Source organism: Petaurus breviceps, unplaced genomic scaffold (genome assembly GCF_028583685.1).
Source record: "Petaurus breviceps papuanus isolate PSGF00001 unplaced genomic scaffold, PetGlider_PUasm1.0 37, whole genome shotgun sequence".
In the NCBI taxonomy this organism is placed as follows: Eukaryota; Metazoa; Chordata; class Mammalia; order Diprotodontia; family Petauridae; genus Petaurus; species Petaurus breviceps.
The window spans coordinates 19,006,602-19,031,968 of NW_027186296.1; the positions used below are offsets into that span (position 1 = coordinate 19,006,602).

At 41.4% G+C, this 25,367-nt stretch overlaps 1 protein-coding gene across 1 annotated transcript in view; it reads right to left on the reverse strand.

Annotated features, from left to right (window-relative positions):
- Positions 1–8,983: 8,983 nt before the first annotated feature.
- The window catches only part of HDC (histidine decarboxylase), a 31,519-nt gene continuing 15,135 nt past the window's right edge, over positions 8,984–25,367 (reverse strand). Inside the window, exons 6-12 of the mRNA XM_069097501.1 lie at positions 24,702–24,845; positions 24,366–24,432; positions 22,586–22,748; positions 22,406–22,496; positions 17,300–17,398; positions 11,014–11,115; positions 8,984–9,880 (exon numbers count right to left, since the gene is read on the reverse strand). Of these exons, the coding sequence (XP_068953602.1) occupies positions 9,116–9,880; positions 11,014–11,115; positions 17,300–17,398; positions 22,406–22,496; positions 22,586–22,748; positions 24,366–24,432; positions 24,702–24,845 (1,431 nt within the window). The 3' untranslated portion in view covers positions 8,984–9,115. The remainder of the gene's footprint in view (positions 9,881–11,013; positions 11,116–17,299; positions 17,399–22,405; positions 22,497–22,585; positions 22,749–24,365; positions 24,433–24,701; positions 24,846–25,367) is intronic.

Genomic DNA, 25,367 nt, shown 5'->3' on the forward strand with positions numbered 1-25,367 from the left:
CAGTCACACACAGGTATCCAGGGCCTTACAATGAACATTTCCCATTGTCATTTGCTGTTGTGGATCACAACCTTAGGGAAGCTACTGTTCATACACAGCAGGGCGGTAGATAGCACATACTCTTTAGCCCTAAGATGTGTTGTTGTAACTACTTCCACAAAGCCTCATACTGGCCAAGATCCTTTCTGTCAACCTTGCTGCAGTGATGTTGGCTGGCAAAGTTCCACTGACTAGTAATAAATTTCCTTGGTATTTTCACTGGGGAAATTTGGAACTTCTCCAGAGTCAACCTAGAGATTAGCGCCTTAGGACTAGTTCTTTTCCCTTACATTTGGCTGCCAAAACAGTGATCCTACTCCCACCTAACTACAGATTCTTTTAAGGGACCATGGAATGAGCTGCCTTGTAAAAGAGTTCCCTATGTCTAGAGAAAGGGGTTCAAGCAGAGGCTAATGACAATTTGTCAGGAAAACCAAAGCTGTCGCCGTATTTATAGGCCAGGACAGATGCCACTATAATACTGAAATTTTTCAAGAGAAATGCTTTTAATGATCTGTAAGTTGCATTTTAGGGTCAGATAGTTTACAACACTGTATAGATTCTGGTTATGGGTAAGCCTTAACCTGTGTTAAAATCCTGATTCTTCCATAGATAAAATTTGATGTAGGCCTAATCATTTCACCTCTGGGCATCTGTTTATTTAGCTACAAAATGGGAGGGGGCATGGGTGGGATGGGTCTGATCAGATTTTCTCTAAGGTCACTTTCAGGTGTAAATCTATGATCCTACTGGGTTTATGGGACCAAGTAGCCTCCTCTAGAAAAAGCCTTGTAACATTTTCTTGACTGCAGCATGGTATGACCTTCAAATCAGGAAGACCTACGTTCAGGTTTGACCAATACAAGCTGTGTGACACTGGGCAAGTCATTTCTCAGTACTCTTCAGCACTTCTTAAAATGACCAGGGTCATGACCCACAGTTTAAGAAGCCCTGAATGGATCATAAGTGGAAAGTTTAAGAAGTCCTACTGTAGGCAACATAGTAAGTCCAAGCTTCTGTTGGGTATTTGGGTTTTGATGGTTCACAGTGAGTGTAAATAGCAGTTATTTATGTTCTAGCCAGAAACCCTAAGAGTCTTCCCCTCCAAGATTAACTTTTTTTTTTCCTAGAGTAGACAAAATAGGCTGTCTTTTGCCTCATTTCTTACCTAGATTTAATTACTGAATGGGTGCTGCCTTAGTAAAACCGAAAGCTGTTAAAGACCTTAGCTTACAAAGGCCAAGGCCTCCCACTGCATCTGAGGCCATTTCCAGTTGTCCTGATCTATATCTTGCCACTGAACCAGATGGCTCTGGAGGAGAAAGTGAGGCTGAGTGACTTTGCATAACCCTTCCTCACTTCAATTCACTTGCAAGTCAAGACATCATTTTATTGATGTCATGGTCCTCTTCAAGAATGACAACAACAAGACTGCAACTTGAAGAAAGGTCTTTCCTATAGCAATGAAATTGGTATCCAATCCTTTTCCCCATCCAAATTCCCTTAGGTAGTTTAACCTGGTATACTTGAGCACTGGCAGTTTCTAACCCAGTAGGATGAAATGATTAGCTCTACATCAGATTAGATCTGTGGAAGAATCAGGATTTTAACACAGGTGTCCAACACCCTTTCTACCATACCACACTGCTTCCTAAGTAAAGAGATCAGCAGTCAGGAGAGCAGGAAGATAACTTTCAGGACTTCAAGGCATGTACAATGGCCACACTATACTAGTCATGTATATTTTGAGAGAGACTACTACTGGGGTGGGGAACCTGTGGCCTTTTGACTGAGTCCAAGTTTTCCACAACAAATCTTTTTATTAAGGGGATTTGTTCTGTGAAGTTTGGGTTCAGTCAAAGGACCTCACTTGAGCACCTAGAGGGCCACATATGAACTTGAGGCTGCAAGTTCCTCATCCCTGAACTACTGCATCAATGTTAACCATTGGGAGAGTGTTTATGCAAAGGAGGAAAAGAAGAGAACCTAAGAGAGATCGAGTTAGCAGCAGTCAAGACAGACATTGAGACAGAGTGGTATTAACTGACCACCTAACAACGGTCCTTAATATTTGTAAAACATTTAGCACAGTGCCTGGTATACAATTCCTACTTGACAAATGCTTGTTCCTTTTCTTCCCTTACCTTCTTATTAATGATTAAAAATGTGAGGGTATTTTTTTTTAAAGTTCCCATCTCACCAGGGTGGAAATTCTGTTTTCCTTTTCTTTCACCCCATAACCCATATACAAAGGATCAAAAGTACCTGTGACCAATAGTGTAGACTTTAAGAAACCTGCAGACAGAGTTTAGTAGCATTAGTAGAGATGTGGGAGTTGGCACAAGCAGAGGCCAGAACAAGTGGTGGTGTGCTGTAATGCTGAGAGGTAATCATGACTCCCCAATACCATGATATCCAAGGAAAGCCAAGACAAAAGAATTAACAATCAACATTATTGGTGGGGAAAAAAACCATTAATAGCCATGGTTTTTAAATTGCTCCAAAGAACTAGTAATAAGAGAAATGTAATTTATAGTCTATACCATTATAAAAGAAACCTTTGAAAAAGGTAAGAAATATGATCAATGCAATGACCAACCTTGACTCCAGATGCCCATGGATGACTCGTACCTTCCACCTCTTGCCAGAAGTCAGTTGGAAGAGTTGGAAGGGAGCTCAAAGGCTACTGATTCAATGCATTGTAATGGCTGCCCTGTCCCTTCTCCTCCCTCAGCCTCCTCCATCCATGCCTGGAGTGCACTCTGTCCTCACTTCTGCCTCTTGGAACCCCTGATCTCCTATAAGATTCAGCTCAAGCAGCATCTTCTATGTAAGATCTTTTCTGTCTTTCAGCTATTTTCCCTTTCCTGCGTCCCTAAGGTTACTAGGGATATCTGCTTTGTATGTATTTTGTAGACAATTTATGCATACATATACACACATGTAATGGGAATGTAAATTTTTAAGATCTTCCCTGCCCCTAGGCTAAAATACACCTGGAGCCTGGGGTGGGAGGCTTGTTTTTTCAGTAGATACTTCTTGATTGGCCAATGAGTCCTCTGAGCCAGGAGAAGGCTATATAAGCCCTGATGTGTAGCTTTGTTTTGGGGCTCACTTTGAGAAGTGTTCTGTGATTTGATCTGGATTCTGGGAAGCCGTTGTTGAGAGCTCCCCCTCGGCTTTGAAAAACCCAGATGTTGATTTGGTATGGATGTAATGGTTGGACATTTTGGAAACTATTTGATCTGTTTCTCTATCTTGATAATTCTGTCTGTATATTCTGAAGTTCAGGGTGCTGACCTTTTCCCCCTGAACTAGGTAAACAATACTTATTTGACTGATTAAGCTTGTTAACCCATTTTGAGTTGCTTTCCTTTATCAAAGCAGATCCAAGAACCTGTGGTGGCAGCAACCTGGGGACGCTGGGGTGCTTGCCGCTACAACACATATATGCTTAAATATATTATACATATGTACAGTTACATGTAATTTATACGTACCTATATATAGGGGTGGGTGTGTATAATGTGCATGGTGCCTACCCCCATTAGAACATGACCTCCTTGAGGGCAGAGACTGCTTTGTTTTTGAGTTTATATCCCCAGTGACTACCGGAGTGCCTGACACACAATAGGTGCTTATTAAATGCTTGTTCTATTTATCTCCATTTCACAGATAAAGAAACTTGAGCCTCAAAGAGGCTTGCCTGTTATCATAATGGGCAAGAGTGTGGTCAGAGCTGGGACATGAACTCTGATCTCCTAACTCAAATTCCAGTGTTCCATCCAATATGCCATGTTGTTTTTCAAATAGGAAAAAGGAACTCAGACATCTTTGGGCAAGGGGGATAATTAATTCTTAATTAATAGCAGCTAGGTGGTGCAGTGGATAAAGTACTAGATCTGACGTCAGGAAGACTCATCTCCCTGAGTTTAAATCAGGCCTTAGATACTAGCTATGTAACCTGGGACAAGTCACTTAACCCTGTTTGCCTCAGTTTCTTCTTCTGTAAAATGAGTTGGAGAAGGAAGTGGCAAACCACTCTAGTATCTTTGCCAAGAAAACCCCAAATAGGGTCATGAAGAGTGGAACGTGACTGAAAAATGACTGAACAACCACAAACATTTATATGGAAACTTGAGGTTTGCAAATCATTTTATATGTATTTATTTTCATTTGGTCCTCCCCACAACCCTGTAAGATAGGTATTATTATTATCCCTGAGGAAACTGAGGCCAAAACAAGATAAAGTGCCTTGTAAGTAGCTAAGAAAGAATTCAAATTTATGTCCTCTTAACTCCAGCATTTTAGCCACTATGCTACTACCTTCTCAGAAGCCAGGCAGGACTTGAGTCTTGACTTAGCTTATGGGTGAGGAGGAAGACCCAGGGAGCCTGGTCTATCACTGCCAACAATGTCTCTTCACCCAAAAATAGCTGGGTAGGCTGCCTGAAAACCATCAGCAAGCAAGAAGGCAGGGTACCCTACGTTTCCAAATGTGATCCATGATTAGCCTCTGGAAAGCGGTATCCTTTGGGAACGGCAAGACCAGAGAAGCACTTCAGCCCTTGGGGAGGACCTTGCCTTCCTTGGGACAATTCTGCCATCATACTGGGGACTTGAAGCTTTGCCTTTGACACTTTTAAAAAATTCTCTAATAAAGAGCTCTCTGATGGGGTGGATGAGCCATGGTGCCCCTAAAAAGGCTAGAGCTCTTCACCACTACTACCATTTCCCCATCTGACTGCCAAATCAAAGACCATTGCTATAGGAGTGCCAGTACCTCAGTTCTCCCAAGAAAGATCAAATTTCAACAACCTTGACGATGGAGTCATAGATTGGGAATCAAGAGATTCTAATGCTGACTCTGAATCTCTCTGTCTCTCAAAGAAAAGGGTTGAACAAGATAGTTTCCAAGGAAGTTTTCATCTCTGATGCTCTGATTCTATGAGATTTGATCTTCTTTTAACTCTATGTTAGCTCAGCCTCAACTTAATAAATTTAAGAAGAAGAATATATATTTGTATATTTTTAGTATATTTACATAGCACTTCAATGCTTACAAAGTGCCTATATCACCTCATTTAATCCGCACAACCATCGTGGGAAGTAGGTGTGCTATGATTGTACTCATTATACAGGTCAGGAAATTGAAACTAAATAATTTAAGGTCACTCCTAGTAATCCTCTGAGACAGGACTGGAACTCAGGTGTAATAACTCCAAGTCCAACACTATTCGCTGCACCTCTAAGCTGCCCTCAAGCTGAGTCTTCCTCTGTGACCTTGGGCCTCAGTTTCTTCCTTTGTAAAATGAAAGAATTGGGCTTGACGATCTGTAAGATCCCTTCTAGATCTACCATGAAATTTTATTTGGGGAAGAAGAGTGACTTCAAGGTCTTTCTGAGCCAGGGATGTGCTGGTAAAGGTTGGATATCCAGCTCTCAAAAAAAAAAAAAACTACCCTACTCAATTCTCCTGTCCTTAGAGAAAGGGTTCCTGGTATTGGGTATAGTTTATGGCAGCCACATCCAACACTACAGAGCAATTTCTTTGCACTCTCACATCTGGCTCTTCTGAAGGTTCATTTCTGTCTTGGCTTGCAAACGGGTTACCACCACTGACTCCATGCTTCTGCAGAGTGACCTGAGTCCTATTGTCCTTCCAGCATCCTATGGTAGAGTCTGAGCATGGTCCCTTTCCCAGAGTACTGAGAAGTTATCTTGTTTCCCACCTCAATCTGCATGAGTCAGGCAAAGACAAATGACCAAAGACTATCAAGGAGATGTTGCAAGAGGAACATATAACTCCATCCCAGTCTGTACTTGAATGCCAAGCATGGTACTGAAGATGATCAGAGGGAGTGTGGTACAGAGAGGAAAGAGCACTGGATTTGGACATGGAAGACTTGTGTCAAATCACTTGCTACCTGTGTGACCTTGGGCATATAATTTTACTTCTCTAGTGCCTCATTTTCCTCATCTGCAAATTGAAAGAGTTGGACCAGATGACCTCTAAGGTCCCTTCCAGCTCTAGATTTATGATTGAATGGATCCTAGGACCCTACTTTCAACTCTGCTACTCCTGAGTACTAGAGAGAACTCTTGCTTCAGCTTAATGCTAAGCAATAGCAAACATTTTGTAGTAACTGATATGCAGGACACAATGGTACAATCAAAGAAAGTCTGAATGTCTTTGGTATTCCTTAGGACTCATCACTCTTATCAAAGGATGATATATCTAGGGCTGGAAAGGATCTCAAAGGCCATATTGTCCATCTCATTTTGTTTTACAGATAAGGAAACTGAGGCTTAAGGACAGAAGTTGCTTGGTCAAGGTCATACTGGGAGTAAGCATCAGAGGTAGAATTATAATGCAGATGCTTTGACTCCAGAGCCAGACCTCTTTCCACCCTCACCCCACTTAGCATTTGACAGTTTTGCAAGTTTTACCTTTGATCTACTGATATTTCAGGGAGGATCTAAACTCAAACCAAAGAAATAACCTGCCCTGTTTTATTGAGGATATCAGTGTGTTGCTGCATCACTGGGAATCAAGTCAAATTGAGTGGATTCCTAAATAGGAATGGTCTATACCACAAGGTCATTCAGCAGCTCAATCATCACAAAGGGAACCTTTTAGTTGAAACACCAAAATGTCCAACCTGAGACAGTGCTTGGGACCCATAGCTGCAGGGGTGTGGGCCCTGGCTAAATTCTGGACCCTCTGTCCTCTGCTCCTAGATTCACCAGAAATCAGCCAAGCTGATCACTACTGTGACTGATAAGGACTGTGGAATACCTGAATTTTATATGTCATCGGTGCTGTTTACTAGAGGTAGTTTAGTAAATATTTACTATGTCCTTATTTTACTTGCTGTGCTGTATTGCAGTCTCCCAAAGAATCCCCCTCCCCTCCCTCCAGCTCTTCTTCCTCAGCCACCAGGCTTCCTGCTACCAGTTAGCTCCCCCAATCCCCTCCCACTCTGGCCTAGAACCACACCCGCACACCTCTCCTTAATGTAAAAAAAAAAAGAAGAAAACCTCTCAGTGGGTGTGTTTGTTAACAAGACCTCCCTAAGGGTGTAACTATAGATTTGGAACTAGAAGGGATCACAGAGGCCATGAAATTTAGCTTTCTCACTTTATGGATGAGGAAACTGTGGTATAATACAGAGCTTAAGTGACTTGCTCAGGCTCATACAGCTAATAAGTAATCAGTCAACAATCATTTATTAAACACTTATTACACACCAGGTATGTTACTAAGCGCTAGGAATATAAAGAAAGGCAAAAATAGTCCTTATTCTCAAGGAGCTGATATTCTCATGGGGAATACAACATGCAAACCACTGTGCATACATATGTTACCGAGAAAATCAGAGGTCAGAGAGAAGGCACTGGAAGGAGACCAGGAAAGGCCTCTTGAAGATGTAAGCTATAAGCTGAGTCCTAAAGGAGGCAAAGAGGCCATGAGGGAGAGCTTTCTAGGCATGGGGAAAAGGTGTTGAATTGGAAGGTGGTGTTTCAAGAGTGAGGAATAGCAAGAAAGCCAGAGTTGCTAGATCGCAGAGTTATATGGAAAGGAGTAAAATGGAAGAAAAATGGAAAGTTAGGAATAGGCCAGGTTGAGAAGGGCTTTAAAAGCCAAAATAGAGAATTTTACATTTGATCTTGGAGGTAATAGGGAGCCATTGGAACTTATTGAGCCAGACAATGACGAGGTCAGAGCTGCACTTTAGGAAGATCACTGGCAGCTGAGTGGAGGATGGACCGGAATGGGGGGAGGCTTGAGGTAGGGAGGTCAACCGACAGGCAATAAATACTTAGATAGTTCAGGCATGAAGTGCTGAGGGCCTATTCCAGGGTGGCAGTTGCATCAGAGGAAAGGAGAGAGCATATAGGGTGTTACAAAGGGAGAAATAGAAATTGGCAATAATTTGCATAGAGAAGGAAAGAGGGAGGGAGAAAGAGACAGAGACAGAGACAAAGAGAGACAGAGAGAGCCAGAGAGAGTAAGAAGGCAAGGATGACTCCTAGATTGTGAGCCTTGGTGGTCATGCCTTTAACAATAACAAAGAATTTTCAGAAGAGGGGAGGGTTTGAGGAGCGGGCAGAAGAAAATTAGTTCTACTGATGGCGTCTGAATGCATACTGAAGTATACTCTTTTCACTTTATCTTTTTGTGTTTTTTTTTCCCTTTTGCTCTACTTCTTTCACAACATGACTAATATGGAAATGTTTTACATGATTGCACATATATAACCTATTTAAAATTCTTATCTTTTTAGGGAGGTAGGAGAGAAGGGAAGGAAGAAAAAAATTTGGAACTTAAATTTTTTTTAAATGATTGCACATATATAACCTATATCAAATTGGTTACCATCTTAGGGGAGGAGGGAAGGAGAAAATTTTGAAATGAAAATTTTATTTAAAAAATCAATCATTCTTGGGGCGCAGTGAATAGAGCACAGGCCCTGGAGTCAGGAGGACCTGAGTTTAAATCTGGCCTCAGACACTTGACACACTTACTAGCCATGTGACCTTGGGCAAGTCACTTAACCCCAACTGCCCTTTCCTCCCCCCCTCCAAAAGAAAAAATTAATCTTACATGTAACTGGAAAAATAAAATGCTATTAAAATGAATATTAAAATTGTCTTTTATGTAATTGGAAAAAATAAAATATAATTTTTTAAAACGAGCTCTATTCATATATGTTGAGTTTAAGATGTCTATGGGACATCCAATTCACAGCTAGATCTAGTGAAGTCTAGAAGGGGCATTGCTGGAGTAAGTGAGGTTCTTACACAGTGCAAACTCAACCGCTTGCACATTTTCTGAAACCTAAAAGAGCCTGGAAATGAGTTTCCATAGTCTTAGTTCGGTTTTAGCAATCAATAAAGTCACAAAAGAAACTGCTTCACTTCAGGGACAAGCACAGTTTATTTCTACATGAGATCTCGTGTCACAAGCTGAACCACAGAAGCTGGGGGAGACTGCCTAAAGAAGCTCACCTCGGCCCTCCTCCTCCCTCTGTCTGGCTGACTGGAGGGGACTGACGCCAATGCACTGGCGAGTTTAAACGATGGCTTGCAAGGGGCAGCAGGGCAGTTGGATTCCGCACTGGATGCTGCATTCAGGAAAGCTGGGGACACTGTAAAACTTGATCAGCCTTTTGAAGGCACTTTTCTTCAGCATCATCATCTCTTCGGGAAACCTCGAAAGGAGCTTAACCCGGGTGGAGCCGCCGCTCTTCCCAGGAGCTTCGGCCGGTCCTGGCTTCTGCCCCAGCGGCTCTCGAGCGCCACCCATTGGCACGCTGTTGCAGCTGAGGGAACGGACAGTCTTCTTCTTGTTCTGAACAGACAGGTAGCTGAACAAGAAGGAGGATAACTTATTCTTGGTGATCTCAGGACCCTCCTCCGAAAAGCAGTCATCAAGGGGATCCTCCTGATGGTCAAGAGGTTGGCTAACTTCTCTCCTCACGGGCCTCACTGACGTGCGCTGAGGCTGTACCGCGATCTTTCTGGACCCTGACATCTCTTCTCCCACGTTCCCCCAGGGTTGAGGGTGTACGCCATTGGCCACAGCCCTGAGGCCACCAGCCCCGGGGATGCCGTTCCCATCCTGAGAAGTGGGCTGAGATGTGCAGTGTTGGCTCAGGATATGGGTAGCAGCATCTCGGATGAGGTTCCAGTCTCGCAGTATATCCTCCTTGGTGGTAAACTGAGAGGTCACAGTGAAGCGGATAATGAACTTGTCCTGGATGATGGCTGGGATGAGGAAAAGGCATCCAGATTTAACAAGTTCTTTTAACACTTTTTCCGTTAGACAATTAGGACCCTATTGGGTAGATAAAGAAAAATAAAATATATGTCAATGCATTGACACATTCTTAGAGGCACTTCTAACAGTTCTATAATCTCTGTAAGGCAATGTGGCACCCTAAAAAGAGCACAAGCTCTGGAGTCAGAGGAGCTGGGTTCAAATCCTACCTTGAATACTACCTGTATGACCTAGAACAAGTCATTTAACTTAACTAGTCCTCATTATACTCAAAGACACTCCATTTCTCTGCTCCGGGCATTTTTCTAGCTGTCTTCCATTCCTGGAATGCTCTCTTTCCTCCATTTCAACTGCTGACCTCCCTGGCTTCTTTTATTCAGTTGTTTTTCAATTGTGTCTGATTCTTTGTGATGCTATTTGGAATTCTCTTGGCAGAGAAGCTAGAGTGGTTTGCCATTTCCTTCTCCTGCTCCTTTTACAAATGTAGAAACTGAGGTAAACAGGGTTAAGTGACTTGCCCAGGGTCACACAGCTAATAAGTGTCAGAGGTCAGATTGGAACTCAGGAAGATGACCTCCAGATCCAGCATTCTATCCACTGCACCACCTAGGTGCCTTGGTTTCCTTTAAGTCCCAACTAAAATCACACATTCTATAGGAAGTCTTTCCTAACTTCTCTTTAATTCCAGTACTTTCCCTCTTTTAATTATTTCCTTCTATCCTGTAGATAGCTAAGTACTAATCTGATCATTGTTTCCCCCATTAGACTGTAAGTTCCCCCTCTTTTTGTTTTTTGTTGCTTTTTGGAGAGGGGAAGGCAGGGCAATTGGGGTTAAGTGACTTACCCAAGGTCACATGGCTAGTAAGTGTTAAGTGTCTGAGACCACATTTGAACTCAGATCCTCCTGACTCCGGGGCTGGTGCTCTATTCACTGGGCCACCTAGCAGCCCCTTTTCCCTCTTTTTGTATCAGTAACACTTAACCTGGTACATAGTATGCGTTTAGTCATTGTTTATTGAATACTTTAGTTGAATGAATGGATCTATAAAATGTGGAGGTTGAACCAGATTCATATCTATAATTCTAAGTATTTTCAGTGAAACAGTAATTGCACTTTCATAAAACTGAACCTCAGTCCTCACTTTGGCACATGTAATAAATTTGTTCAGAATGTGGGTACTAAAGATTACCTTTAAGCGAAACACCACCAAGCCAAGGTGCCTTTTGGCAGGAATTTCAAAGAGAGGGTCATTTCTAACCAGAGACTCAAAATATTGGGCCATTTCTGTACCCTGGAATATCAAACAGAGAAGGCAGAAACACGGTAAACATTTCAGGGAGGCAAAAACCACTTCATCAACTTTCACACAATAACAGCTATTCTTGTAGACACTAACCAGTTTGATTCATTAAAATCATCTTAAGCAAACCCTATTTAACTCATTTGATTTCTGGGCTCAGAAACTTACCATCTCTCCCACCAAAGAATGCCATACCAGGCTGCCATTTTTTCATAACTCTTGACCATTAGCCTTTTCCCCCAGAACCTCTTATTCTTTCTCCCTTGTCTTCCAAATTCTGCCACCCTCTGCATCTGGAATGCTCTTCTGATTTCTTGGACAATACAGTTGCAGTTTTGTGTGTTCTCTTAGGTCTTTTTCATGCATGCATGGGCTAGGTGTCCTCTTACCTAATGTGCTTTAACATACTCAATTTAACACCCTCACCCCTCTACTTACCTAGTCCTCCAGCCCTAGAATTTAGTATCATACTTTAGCACAAGGGTTCTCACCCTTTTCTGTGTCATGGACCCCTTTGGCAATCTACTAAAGCCCATGAATCCTTTCACAGAACAATGCTTTTAAAGGAATGACATTGTGGATCTTTTTTTCTCTTTATCCAACAGTGATCACATAATAGCTTCTAGTCTTCCTGTTTTCCTTAGAAGGTTAGAAGTTTAAACTTTAGAAGTTTCTCTGACAAGAGAAGTAGATTTCTAACACATTGCTTTTAGTTGTTGCACACTCTAGTAATCATAGAATCATAGATTTAGAGCTGGAAAGGACCTCATGAAGTCTTCTGATCCAACTTCTTTATTTAACATTTAAGGAAATTGAGTATTTAAGATATTATATGCCTTAATCAAGGTCACACAGTTGGTTACTAGTAGAATCAGGATGCAGACCAAGTTCCTTTGCCTCTCTTCCTAGCTTGTGATGGCTGAACAATTATTTTTCCTCCTTCTTAACTTTCTGCATAAGCTATTTCAAAATATGAATGAGGAAACCATTAAGGTGCCTCTTAAAATAATTCAGAATTTTCTTTGGGCTATATCATTGACTATGTAGATTATCCCCAAGTCTCTCTTCGCATCATTTAGAGTTCTGTTAGTACCAAGATTGTAACTGTTATACAGCTCTCCCAGATAGACTTCCTTTCCAGCTCTTGATTTATGGTCCTATGATCACATGATCTGCCCAATCTGAAATAATATTTGTACCCAGCAATATTGTTTTCGCTTTTGAACAAGACTCTAATGAAAGAGTACCTGTTGATAAATGTGGGAGGTAACAACTTTATCACTCTAACCTGAGTTACTTCATTTCCTTCTCCCTGTATTCTCCTGCACCACTCCCCCCACCTCCAAAACAAAACAAAACAACCTACCACAAACCCTTCAAAAGGTAACAGCTTCTAGTTTTTACAGGTTAGCGATTTAGAATGGAAGACCACATCACTAAGGGATTCTCCCATCAATTTATGGGCTAAATATTCTGGGTACTTTTTGTCCTCATTGTAGTAGCAGCAGACAAGAGGAGAAAGATTGTGTGCAGAAGTTCAAGTAGGCCTGGACTACATGTCAGATGCAGGGTAAGAGGGCAAGTAGGGTAGGTGATGGGTAGCTGAGAATCAGGAAAGTCTAAATCTGAGGTCCTTCCTAGCCTGAAATTTGTGATGCTAGTAAACAAAAATATTAGGATTAGCAGTGCTATTTTTACTTTGAGTTCAGCTGTAAGATAATAGTCTTCGCCAGAATCATGAAGGTGACGAGGCAAAGCACAGGTAGAGCCTTACTCTCCCTCACCTCCTCCCCCTCAACCCTTTTCTTTGTATCTGCTGCACTTAGCACAGTGCCTAGAACACAGTAGGCACTTAATAAATGCTTATTCACTGATTGAATGACACAAAGTAAAAAATGACATGTTTATCTATTACTAAGTATTTATTGAGGGTCCTTCCTCTCCCTCCCCATAAAATACACATTCTGCCCTGCACAGGATAGAAAACAAGCGTTCAGCCCAGTCTTGTTCTCCTGCAGAAACAGATCTAGCAAGGGAGCTTGAAACATTTAAATAGCTGTGTGATTTTAACTAAGGATAACAGGAATTGAGAGCAAGATTGAATAGTTAGGGGAACACTAACAAAAAGGGTAGGACTTCAACTGGATTACTGACAGATGGGTAAAATTTGGATCCATAAAAGAATGGAGGAAAGGTCATGCTAGGTAGGAGAAACAACATGAGTAAAGGGAATGAAGGTGGAAGCAAAAGTTGCCTGTTCTGATGTAACCCTTGTCCCAAAGCTCGTTGGTATGCGACTCTCTCCTAATTGGTGGAAATGAATTGCCCTGACTTGTGTGACCCAGTCAGTAGGGCTGAGCAGGTCAGAATATTCATCTCATAAATAGAGGGAGTCCCATACCAATGGGCCTTGGGGCAGGAGTTACACAGGGAATTATAATGGGACTGGTAAAGGGTTTGGATGAAACAATTGAAGAAATAGAGTGGAACAGTTTATGAAAGGCCTTGAATGTCTGTCTGGTGGATGAACCTGAACTTGAAGTGATACTGATTTTAAGAAAGCAGTGTTTTAGGGAAATTAGTTAAGATGTACATTCTGATATCAGTATTTCCCACCTGAGCTATCAATATTATAGGATTATAGATTTACAACTGGAAGGGAACTTAGAGGGCATTGAATCCACCCCTTTTATTTTATAGATAAAGAAAATGAGGACATGAGCCATTAAGTGACTTGGCCAGGGTCATACAGCTAGTAAGTGTCTGAGGCAAGATTTGAACTAAGGTCTTCTTGAATCCCAGGGATGGTTTGGTGGTATAGAGGACAAAATACCAGGCCTGGAATCAGGAGGACTTGAGTTCACATCTGACCACAGACTCTCACCAGCTCTGTGACCCTGGGCAAGTCACTTAATCCTGTTTGCCCCAGTTTCCCCATCTGTAAAATGAGCTGGAGAAGAAAATAGCAAACCACTCCAGTATTTCTGCCAAGAAAACTCTAAATGGCAGGCAGCTAGGTGGTACAGTGAATAGAGCACTGGTTGCTGGAGTCAGGAGGATAGAGTAAAAATCTGACCTCAGACACTTAACACTTACTAGCTATGAGACCTCGGGCAAGTCACTTAATCCCAACTGCCCTGCCTTCCCCCTCCAAAAAAGACAAAAAAAAAAAAACCCAAAACCCAAATGGGGTCACAGAGGCAGACACAAAAATTGAACAACTGAAAAACTCCTCAAATCCAAGTCCGGATATACTATACTATTTCTTTAAAATCAGGTTTTCCTGATTCTCAGCTACCTGCCCAATCACCTACCCTACTGCCTTCTTACCCTGCATCTGGCATGTAATCCAGGCAAACTAGAACCTCTGCACACAATCTTTCTCCTCCCATCTGCTACTACTACAATGAGTACAAAAAGTACCCAGAACATTTATCCTACAGATTGATGAGAGTATCCCTAAGCAATGTGGTTTTCCATTCTAAATCACTAACCTGTAAAAACTAGCAACTGTTAACATTTGAAGGATTTGTGGTAGGTTGTTTTGTTTTGTTCTGGAGGTGGTGGGGAGTGGTACAGGAGAATACATCGATAAGGGAATGAAAAGTATCCTTCAGGTTAGAGTGATAAAGTCATTACCTCCTATATTTATCAACAGGTAGAGTCTTGTGTAAAAGTAAAAACAATATTTCTGGGTACAAATATTATTTCAGATTTGGCAAGTCATAGAATCATAGGACCATAAATCAAGAGCTAGAAGGGAAGTCTATTTGGGAGAGCTGTATAACAAGCATGGCCCATAAGCTTGACTACCCATGTAACCTTCAGACTCCCAGGGCCACAGGTTTAATTCTATTATTACATTATCCAAACTCAGTTCCCCTCCTCCCCATCCTCTTACTCCCTGTTCCCTTACATACCCCAGTGCCCGTATACCTTATTTCCCAGTTGCATGTAAAAAACAATTTTTTAACACTTCTTTTTAAAACTTTGATTTCCAGATTCTCTCCCTTCTTCCTTCCTCACCCACCCTTACTGGGAAGATAAGCAATTCAATATAGGTTGTACCTGTGTAGTTACACAAAACATTTCTATAGTAGATATATTGTGAAAGGCTAACTATATTTCCCTCCATCCTATCACACCCCCCTCTTATTCTATTTTCTACTTTGATCCTGTCCCTTTTCAAAAGTGTGTGCTTCTAACTACCCTCCCCCCCAGTCTGCCCTCCTTTCTATCATGCCCTCTGTCTCTTGCAACAAACCAACCCAACCCAGCCACCATGTGGACTTTGTTTGGTGGTCAATAAGGCACAGATGGTCATGAATAGATGGGAACAGCCCTTAGGAGTGTTTGTGACAAGAAGACACTTGGCTCTGGGTATGGAGACAATTTGTCCATAATACTCACCAGAAGTCTGAGGGACAGAATGCTTCATTTAATTTCCAGTACTAAGCTTCCCCTAATTGGATTAGCTATGGAAGGTACAAGACAGCAATTTTTTTGGTATCCCAAGTACAATTGTCATTTTTCTAAATGTCAGTGCCCTTTGAAAATTTTATCAACAAGAAAAAGTAAAAAGCAAAAAAAAATTTCACAAGACCAAGCATTCTAAAGGACTGTGTAAACAAACTAAAGTGCTATTCTGATGCCTTATGCTGCCATACAAGTAAGCCTGGGTGAATGAAAGGTATGCCAATGGTATTCAACCTCTGAGGGGTCCTTCCATGCTGGAAAATCTTTGAGTATAGGCCTAGAGTTTGCTTTCCAAGAACCAATCTAGCTATGATTAGAGAGGCTCATTATAGGAATGTTGACTACAGCAACTGATAGAGTGTCTTCTGAGGCACAGAAAAGCTGTGATCTGTATCCATGGCAGGACCATATCAGCATGGATGAAATCTTAGCTTTTTTTAATATACTGAAGAACAAACAAGAAGCAGTAAACATGAGAGGAAATATGGTATACTTGGGAGAGTCTAGATTTGAAATCAGGAATCCTCCCTCTGACACACACTACAAGAATCGGGACTCAACCTCTATGGGACTCAATATCCTGGGACTTTCTAAACTGTAGGGAGTGGATCTGTACCGGTGAAATCTATCTTTATTTTTGTTTGTATTTGTATTTCCAGTGCTTAGCACAGTGTAATGTAAATGCAAATTTAAAGATCTTCCCTGCCCCTAGGCTAAAGTGCACTGGAGCCTGGGGTGGGAGGCTTGTTTTTCAGTAGATACTTTTTGATTGGCCAGTGGGTCCAGAGGGTTGTTGCATTCTCTGAGCCAGGAGAAGGCTATACAGACCTTGATTTGAGGCTCTGTTTTGGGGCTCACTTTGAGAAGTGTTCTGTGATTTGATCAGATGAGACTCTGGGAAGCCGTTGTTGAGAGCCCCCCGGCTTTGAAAAACCCAGATGTTGATTTGGTATGAATGTAATGGTTGGACAGTTTGAAAACTGTCTACTTGATCTGTTTCTCTGTCTTGATAATTCTGTCTGTATATTCTGACGTTTGGGGTGCTGACCTTTTCCCCCTGAACTAGGTAAACGATACATGTTTGACTGATTAAAGTAAGTTTCTTAACCCATTTTGAGTTGCTTTCCTTTATCAAAGCAGATCCAAGAATCTGTGTTGGCAGCAACCCTGAGGATGCTTGGGGTACTTGCTGCTACACACAGCAACTGGCACAAAGTAAGAGCTTAATAAATGCTTACTGAATTGACTTTGGAGTTCCCACACTTAGGAGATCTCATGAAATCACAGATCCTGACATAAAAAGTGATATAGAAATTTCTCTCTATACCATAATGCTGGAATTCCTAACCCACAGAAAAAAGCTTATATTTTATATTTTTATTTTGTCACTATTTAATTAAAAAATTGTTGGGGATGGGGTTGGTTTGAATATTGTGTTTCCCAACTAAAGGGGGGAGAGAAAAGATGAAGAAGAACAAGAAAAAGAGGAGGAGGGAGGGGGAAGACAAGGAGGAAGAGCGGAGAAAAAGAGACAAGAGAGAAAGTGCTACATAGAATAAACAGACCTCAAGAGTTTTCCAACATGCCTCCTGGTCCAACTACTATAGTTTTCCTGGTCAGGCTGACCTACAGTCAACCTCTGATTTACTTCCATGTTAGAAAATTATGCAACACACAGCATCATTTATAACCAACATACATGTCTGACGTGGGCTTGGAGATTCTTCACCCCAAAAGAACGGATCACAAACCAGAGTTTGATAGAACGAAATCGCCGGCTCAAAGGAATCTGCCAGTGCTGAGAAGAAAAGAACAGACCCACAGGTCAGAAACAAAGGTGGCCACAGCCTGGCATCAGCTGGTTCCCTGCCTTCCTGGGGCATTCACCATCACCATGACAACAGAAGCTGCTGCCTCCAGGGAGGAGGAAGAGATTTTGCCATCCACATAGTGAAACCAAACAACCTCTCCCAGAGGACTATGGGACTAAATCCCTCATGGCTACTGCAAGTCAGGCCCTAGGAGGCAAGTAGAGGTGGTCACTGAGATTTCTTCTCTGAATGTCATTTTAGGGCCCTGTCCTGTTATTTTCTAAGAACCTCTGGATTGAGGGGCTTTTGTTTACTTCTAGGAGTCCCCAAAGTCCCTAAAGAGGTGAATATCAGGGAATGAAGCTCAAAAGTCATAGTCTAACATTTTATTATGTAAGATAATATATGTGGGGGAAAATACATTGAAAAGTACAAAGCATAATACAAATGCAAGATTAAATAGGGCAGGGGCGGCCAGGTGGCTCAGTGAGTAAGAGCACCGGCCCCAGTGTTGGGATGACCTGGGGATCAAATCTGGGCTCAGATACTTAGCACCACACCCAGAAATAACTGGCCATGTAACCTTGAACAAGTTACTTAACCCCAATTGCTTTAAAAAAAAAATTAAATAGGGCAACTAGGTGGCCATAGTGGCTAGAGCGCTGGGCCTTCATGAGTTCAAATCTGGCCTCAGACACTTAATAGCTGTGTGACCCTGGGCAAGTCACTTAGCCCTATCTGCTTCAATTTCCTCATTTATAAAATGAGTTGGATGAGGAAATGGCAAATTACTCCAATATCTTTGCCAAGAAAATCCCATAGACTCACAGAGTCCAATGTGACTGAAGAACAACAAATGCTGATTGACTCAACCTATTGCCCCATCATGATTTTCCCTCTGGCCTCTCTTTAACCTGAAGTTAACTTTTTTTTTTGCTTTTTGGAGAGGAGAGGGGAGGGGAGGGCAATTGGGGTTGACTTGCCCAAGGTCACACAGCTAGTTTTTTGTGTCAAGTTTCTGAGACCAGATCTGAACCTAGGTCCTCCTGACTCCAGGGCCACCCCAAGTTAACTTTTCTTAAGCCTTTCAGATCCTTAGTACTATTTATTCTCTGTGGTTTGTTTTAGAATTTACTAATAACAGTAAATTGTCCTTATGATGGCCAAAATCAACCAAGCTGAAAGTTCAAGGCTGGTCATTTAACAGGGAAGGTATATCAAACAAGTGGACCAAAGGCTTCAAAAAACATTTGCAGATCCTTTGATACCAGTAAGTAACAAAGTAGCCATAGGTGAATCAATGGTTCCCAGGAAGCACCTCTAACTAGCAACCATTGCATCCATCTATCCCTAGCCTGATCCCCATTTACTTCCAAGAAAAATTTGTCTTGTCAAATAACACTGGAAGTTTGCACATGTAATTACCCAATCCTATCCCAGTTTCCTCACCTCTGTCCCTGGTCCCTTATTTCCTAACAGGCAAATGGTTATGACATCTCTACTTTGATTTAGAATGTGCTTATGAAGGGCAGTCAATATTGGGGTTCTAAAGAAAATCCAGATACCATAAATTCTCTTTCCAGAGGCAGGCCAGCAGAGGGAGACAGAGAATGAGACTACAAGAAAAGGCTAGCCTTTTCTAACAAGTGAAGTTGACTCAAATCTTGTTTCTACAGGGATGAAAGTAACATTCCAGTTTCCAAATGGTTACAGTTTGCTGGGCTGCTTTCATTTTAACAGGCATATAGATATAAAGAATGTTGACTTTGCTTTCTTCATCATATGCTCTGCTCCAAGAGCATCAGAACTGTAACTAGGGCAGGTCGAGTGAAGCGTTTCCCAGGACATTAAAATAAAAATTTATTTTTAAAGATTCTGCAATTTGCAAGTGTGTTAAGTGTATATTTAGATATCACCTTCAATCCTTCAGTAGCACAGAAACTAATAAAGCTAGCACCTAATTTGGGAGGATCCCACCTGTAATTTAATAGGCATAGGGAATTTCCAATGAAGAAATTCCCTCTGTCAATGCATATTGCTACCTACTCTGCATTGTAGATATTATAGATAGATAGATAGATAGATAGATAGATAGATAGATAGATAGATAGATAGATAGATAGATAGATAGAGAATTGCCTGGTCTGCTCAGGGTCACATGGCCTACATCCTCCTGACTCCAAGGCAGACTCTATCCAATGCTACATGATGTCTCTCTAACTAGCTCTTAGATAATAAGAAAAATTACTTAAAATAGGAAGTTACTCAATGGTGGCTTCCTTCTCTCAGTGAATGCACACCAGGCAAGCTCACCCCTGACCTGGCACTACACTGCTCTCCCAGAGGTGGTATTCTCCCTAGCACCAACCTTGTAAAGTTGTAGAGTCAGATGTATAACTTATAATAGGGAAGCTAGGGGCTTTATAACCGGCACGTTCATAGAGGAGTGGACTTCCTCCATTCAGTCCTTCCTGGTGATCTAGAGCATGGCAAAAAAGGAAAAAATAATTGTCTTGGAGACAACCTGAGACTTACTGCCTTGAGGAAGTCACTATGTTCTATGTTCATGAGTATTCTCATCTATTAAATGAGGAAATTGGACTTAATAACCTCTGAGTTCCCTTGTCCATATAACCATTTTTGCTACTGGTTTAAAAAAAATCCTAGTTATGCTTCTGCCTGGGGTATCTCCCAAAAGACAACCAGGGACACTGGCCCCCATTTCCCTACCATGAATAAGGCCCCTGAACTTCTTCTCCTTGTCAGCTGAATTTATTTCATTTATTTTTTATATTATTCTGACATCATGAACTACAAAGCTGATCAGGGGGCATGTGTAATGCTGTTTGCCCTAAGTGTCATTTCTAGCTGCCTGCCCTTGGCATCAATATTGCTAGTTAGAACTCTGCCCAGCATTATGAATTTGTTGTTTTTAATCTGAAATTAGCCCATGCTGATTCAACAGGATGGTTCTACAAACAAATCTTGCAGCCTGGGGCATGGATGGACAGTTGGTTTTATCAAGGCTATCCCAGGTCTAGCTCTTCTTTGGTTTGAGTTGTTATGGGGTTTTCTACACCCCTTGTGAAACACAAGCACTCTTATACCAGAGGTCATTGGCCTATGATACTTTTTTACAGGTACAAATCATCCCCCGAGGGCTCAACTGTGGTGCTTCCAATTCCCTACTGCTCTGCTCCATAGTTCCATAGTGAACAGTGGGGTTTTCCCTGATGTCAGAATGCTCAGCATCGATCTTAGGGTGATAAGATACACTCTCTGGTCCCAGAGAAGTAAATTCATTAGCCCAGTGACATAAAGATGCTACTCTGGGCCTGTCCATATCAATCTATTTTTAGCTTCAGTTCAAGCATCTGAGTTTAAAAAGGAGTACTCCAGGACTCAGGCCAGGACAGTAATGAAAGCACCTATGATGAGAGGTAAAGAAAATAGCAATATTTTCTCATGATCTGGGAACAGAAGCATCATTCTAGAGAGAAAACTGAGTGTCCAATTTCTTTAAAGCATCAGAGAAAAGGGTGGTAAGGATCACAGATTTAGGGTTGGGATCTTGGAAGTCATCAGAATCCAAATCCCTGGTTTCATACAAGAGGAAACAGGTCTACAAACAACAGGTTACTTGCCCAGGATCAAACAGCTAATAAGTGTCTGAGGCAAACTTTAACTTCAGGTCTTCCTGACTCTACATATATATTCAGCTTTGATACTCAAAGCCTCTTCAGCACCCTCACTTACCTCTCTCCTCTAACTGGAAGGCTGGAGGACAGAGCAATAAACTCCTCCCAAAGCTTCCCTGAAAGTTTCATAATTTTCCATCTAATGTCATTTCCCATCGGCTGCTCTGCTTGGTTTCAAGTCTACCAACATCATTCCCTTTTCAGCTTCCTTTTGTATAGTGTCTTCCCCCATTAGATTGTAAGCTGTTTGAGGGCAGGGACTGTCTTTTTTTTTTGGTGGCTTTTTGGAGGGGGGAAGGCAGGGCAATTGGGGTTAAGTGACTTGCCCAAGGTCACATGGCTAGTAAGTGTTAAGTGTCTGAGGCCACATTTGAACTCAGATCCTCCTGACTCCAGGGCTGGTGCTCTATTCACTGTGCCACCTAGCTGCCCTGGGACTGTCCTTCTTTTCTTTATTTGTATTCCCAAAATTTAGCACAGTTCCTGGCACATTAGCACTTAATTAATGTTAATTGACTTAATGACTTTAGGTCTAATGCTTCACCTATTATACTACCTAAGCTGCCTTAACATGGGGGCAACATACTGGCCCTAGGGACACAGTCTATGGTTAAAGAACCTGTTGACCTAATTTATTTAGACTTTTAAGTCTTTTTTTTTTTTTAAAGCAATCGGGGTTAAGTAACTTGCTCAAGGTTACACAGCCAGTTATTTCTGGATATGGTGCTAAGTATCTGAGCCCAGATTTGAGCCCCAGGTCATCCCGACACTAGAGCCGGTGCTCTTACTCACTGTGCTACCTGGCCACCCCAAGACTTTTAAGTCTTTAATAAGGTTCTTCAGAAAAGACTTTTTTTTTCCAAACTGAGTCATTGTGGGATTGAAGGGAATGTTTTTAATGAATAGGAAACTGATAAGATATGAAAAAAAGGGTAGGGATAAATAAGTATCTCTCTAGATGAAGATGTATAAGCAGTTAAAAAAATCCAGACTAGTTCTGGGACAGGTATAACCTAATATTTTAAAATAAATACATAAATTATATGGAAAGATCATATTGAAAAAATTCCTACTTTGCCAATTATAGTAGATCAAGTCATTAGGAATAAACTACACAGAGATATTAGAAACCTGTATAAATGATTACTAAAAAGTTCAATGTGGGCAAGTATATGTTATTGAATGAACAAATGTCTAGAAACAATCTAAATCCAAATGTAGGGCCTAAGTTCCCTCATATAGAAAATGACAATTGAACTAGATCTCTGAGGTTGCTCGTAGTTCTAAAATTCTCACCATAAAGTCCGTGGCTGCTCCAGAGTTGGCGTGCCTGAGGTAGACAGGATTCACACTGAAGGTCTGCTGCAACTTGTACTTGTCTTTGACCCTGTGAGTAGTAAGATGGACATTGTTGGCCGAGGCCTCTTCAGAGGCAGACGATGATACTGCATGCGGGGCTTAGCAAGCTGCACTCACCAGAAACCAGTACAGTCAAAATGAACCATCATCCATTTGGAAGGATTGAAAGTAAACGAATCAGCATACTCAACACCCTTCAAAAACACTCGGAATTCAGGGCAGAGGAAAGCAGTTCCTGCATACGCAGCGTCAACATGAAGCCATAGGCCCTCACTAGCACCTGTTGAAGCAAAAGCCTACGTGACTCCAAGAATTCTTGAAATAAGTTAGCATGGGTAAGGATGGGTGATGCTACTCTGAGCCTGTCCATAGTGATCTATTTTTAGCTTCAGTTCAATCATCTGAATTAAAAAGGAGCACACAGCTCAGGGCTCAGGCCAAGAAAATCACCTATGGTGAGAGGTAAAGAAAATGGTAGCATTTTGCCTTGATCTAGGAACAGGAATATCATCCTAGAAAGAAGCATGAGCACCTAGCTTCTTCAATTCACTGGGGCAGAGGGTGATAGAATCATAGATTTAGCGTTGTGATATTGGAAATCACAGAGTCCTGGTTTCACAGAGGAATTTAAGGATTTCTCTCCTCTGACATTTGGACTTGACTGAAATTCAATCATGGGCCAAAGTGGAAAGTGCAGCCCAATATATATGTGGAATAAGGCATTTTCAATTTCTGAAACCAGAAAAAAAGAGGAAAGATGGAAATAGGACAGATGAAACATGATGATATCCCTTTTCTTCTTTCAAGAAGAGCCTGAAATCATCCCTGCTTGAATCCCAGGGATAAGATGAGAAATAAGGATACTTCTTTATTTCTTCATTCAAAATAATCCATAAACTATCTGACTTCCTTTTTTCTGTCACTGGGGAAAGATACCCATAAGCATGGTCAGGGAGTCTCCTGGCCTAGGTTAGGAAAGTGCTTTGTAAATCTTTAAAACATTATGTCAATATGATTTTTGTTATTGTGATTATCTGTTCTTCCATTTTAGTGAGAAGTATCAACACATTTAGCAGACCCTAAATTAAACTACAGGAGAAATATTACTCTTCTCTCAGATTATCAAACTTTGAAGTCCAAACAGTGAGATTTGGAGTTCCTATCAACTTTGCTCCTTTTCATCTCTCTTCCACCCCTACATTCTTCTCCCAATGGCTTCAAATAGAAACTTATTCAGTGGAGGCCCCATACACCCTAACAACTTGGGTTAGGCTCACTCAGGTGGAAGAACAGAAGTCTGTGAGATTTGTAGATGTCTACCTTCTAGGAAAGGGAACAAGGTCGGATGAAGCTAAAAATTTGTTCCTTTCAGCAATATTCACTGAGAGAACAATAACACTGGTTAGCTAAGAGGGGGTCCTTAGCTACCTTCTGTGATCCTTCTGCCCTTATATTAAAAACAAGACTTGGCTGGTCAAGGAAAGGCAGGAGTTAAGTCCCTCCCCCCAAAGCAGTTTCACACTGTCAACACTTCAGAGTGCTGTGATTTTGTTAGTGTACATAATTCCCTTCACCAGTTCAGACCACTACCCCTGCAGATCTAATTAGCTAGTCTTTGTGAATTGCTATAACTCCTCTCCTCTCTACCCCCACCCCCATCAAAAATAAATAAATACCAGCAATAAGTCTCTCTGAATTTACATAAGCTGGTCCTTGGAAAACATAACATACAATTTGTCACCAAGGCCAAACTAAAAGTCTACCCAGCTTGGTAAGATCTGTCAGATCTAGTGTTCTGCTGGCATAGCCTCAAAGAATCCAAGGTGACCTCCAACTGGTTAACAAATGTAGAAAATCATTGGATAAATTATCTTAGCCAGACAGGACATATGCTTACAAATAGGCCCCAGCTCTGCCAAGCAGTCAAATGCACAGACACCAGTGGTCCCTAAGGTAGCACACACCTGAAAAGAAAACAAGATTAGATTACCATGGTGGGTGGGCTCAACTTATGAATCTGATTTTTTTTAAATGAAGCTCCGACCACAAATATTAATCCACTAGCTACTCTAGCTGACTTTAGAATATTATTTCCATTCCTTTTTTTTTAAAGTATATTGCTTATCTTCTCTCAACCAAAGCCCCTTCCCCACATTCATTGTCTATCATTCAAAATCACATCAACTTATTTCCCTTCAATTCTCATGAAGTACATTCATTCATTCCAACTTACAAAAATAGGCACTAGGCCCCGTTTTCTGTCCTCTTCAATAGCTTTCTGAAGAGTTTCACCACGGAGGGAGAAATTTTTATCCACAGGCAGGAATTTCATCTTCACAAGTGTAATCAGACCAGCCTTTTCAACTGAGGAATGGGCCTAAACAGATGAGAGAGAATAACACCACCTCCTGACATTAAGCATTTATGTAAGATCATAGATTTAGAGTTGGAAGGGACCTTAAAGCCCGTTCCATCCAAACCCTACCACACTCCCATTTTGTACAAGAGGAAACATTGAACCAAAAAGATTCAATGACCTGTCTGAGGTCACACTGCTATAAAGTAGCAGGTGCAGGATTTGAACCTAGGTCCTGTGACTCCATAGCCATTACTTTCCCGAACTACTTTATATATTTTATATATTTTCTTTACATATTTATATATTTAACATATATATATATATATATAATGGCTCTACTGAACCATTTCATATATTTCTGCAAAGCACTTTACATATTTTATCTCACTGGAGCCTCATGTCACACACTCTGAGGCAACTGTTTTAACTATTATCATACTCACTTTATAAATAAAGAAATGGGCTAAGAGAGTTTAAGGTCTTACAGCCATTAAGTGTCTATAGCAGGGTTTGAATCAACTCTACATTAGGCACTCTCCT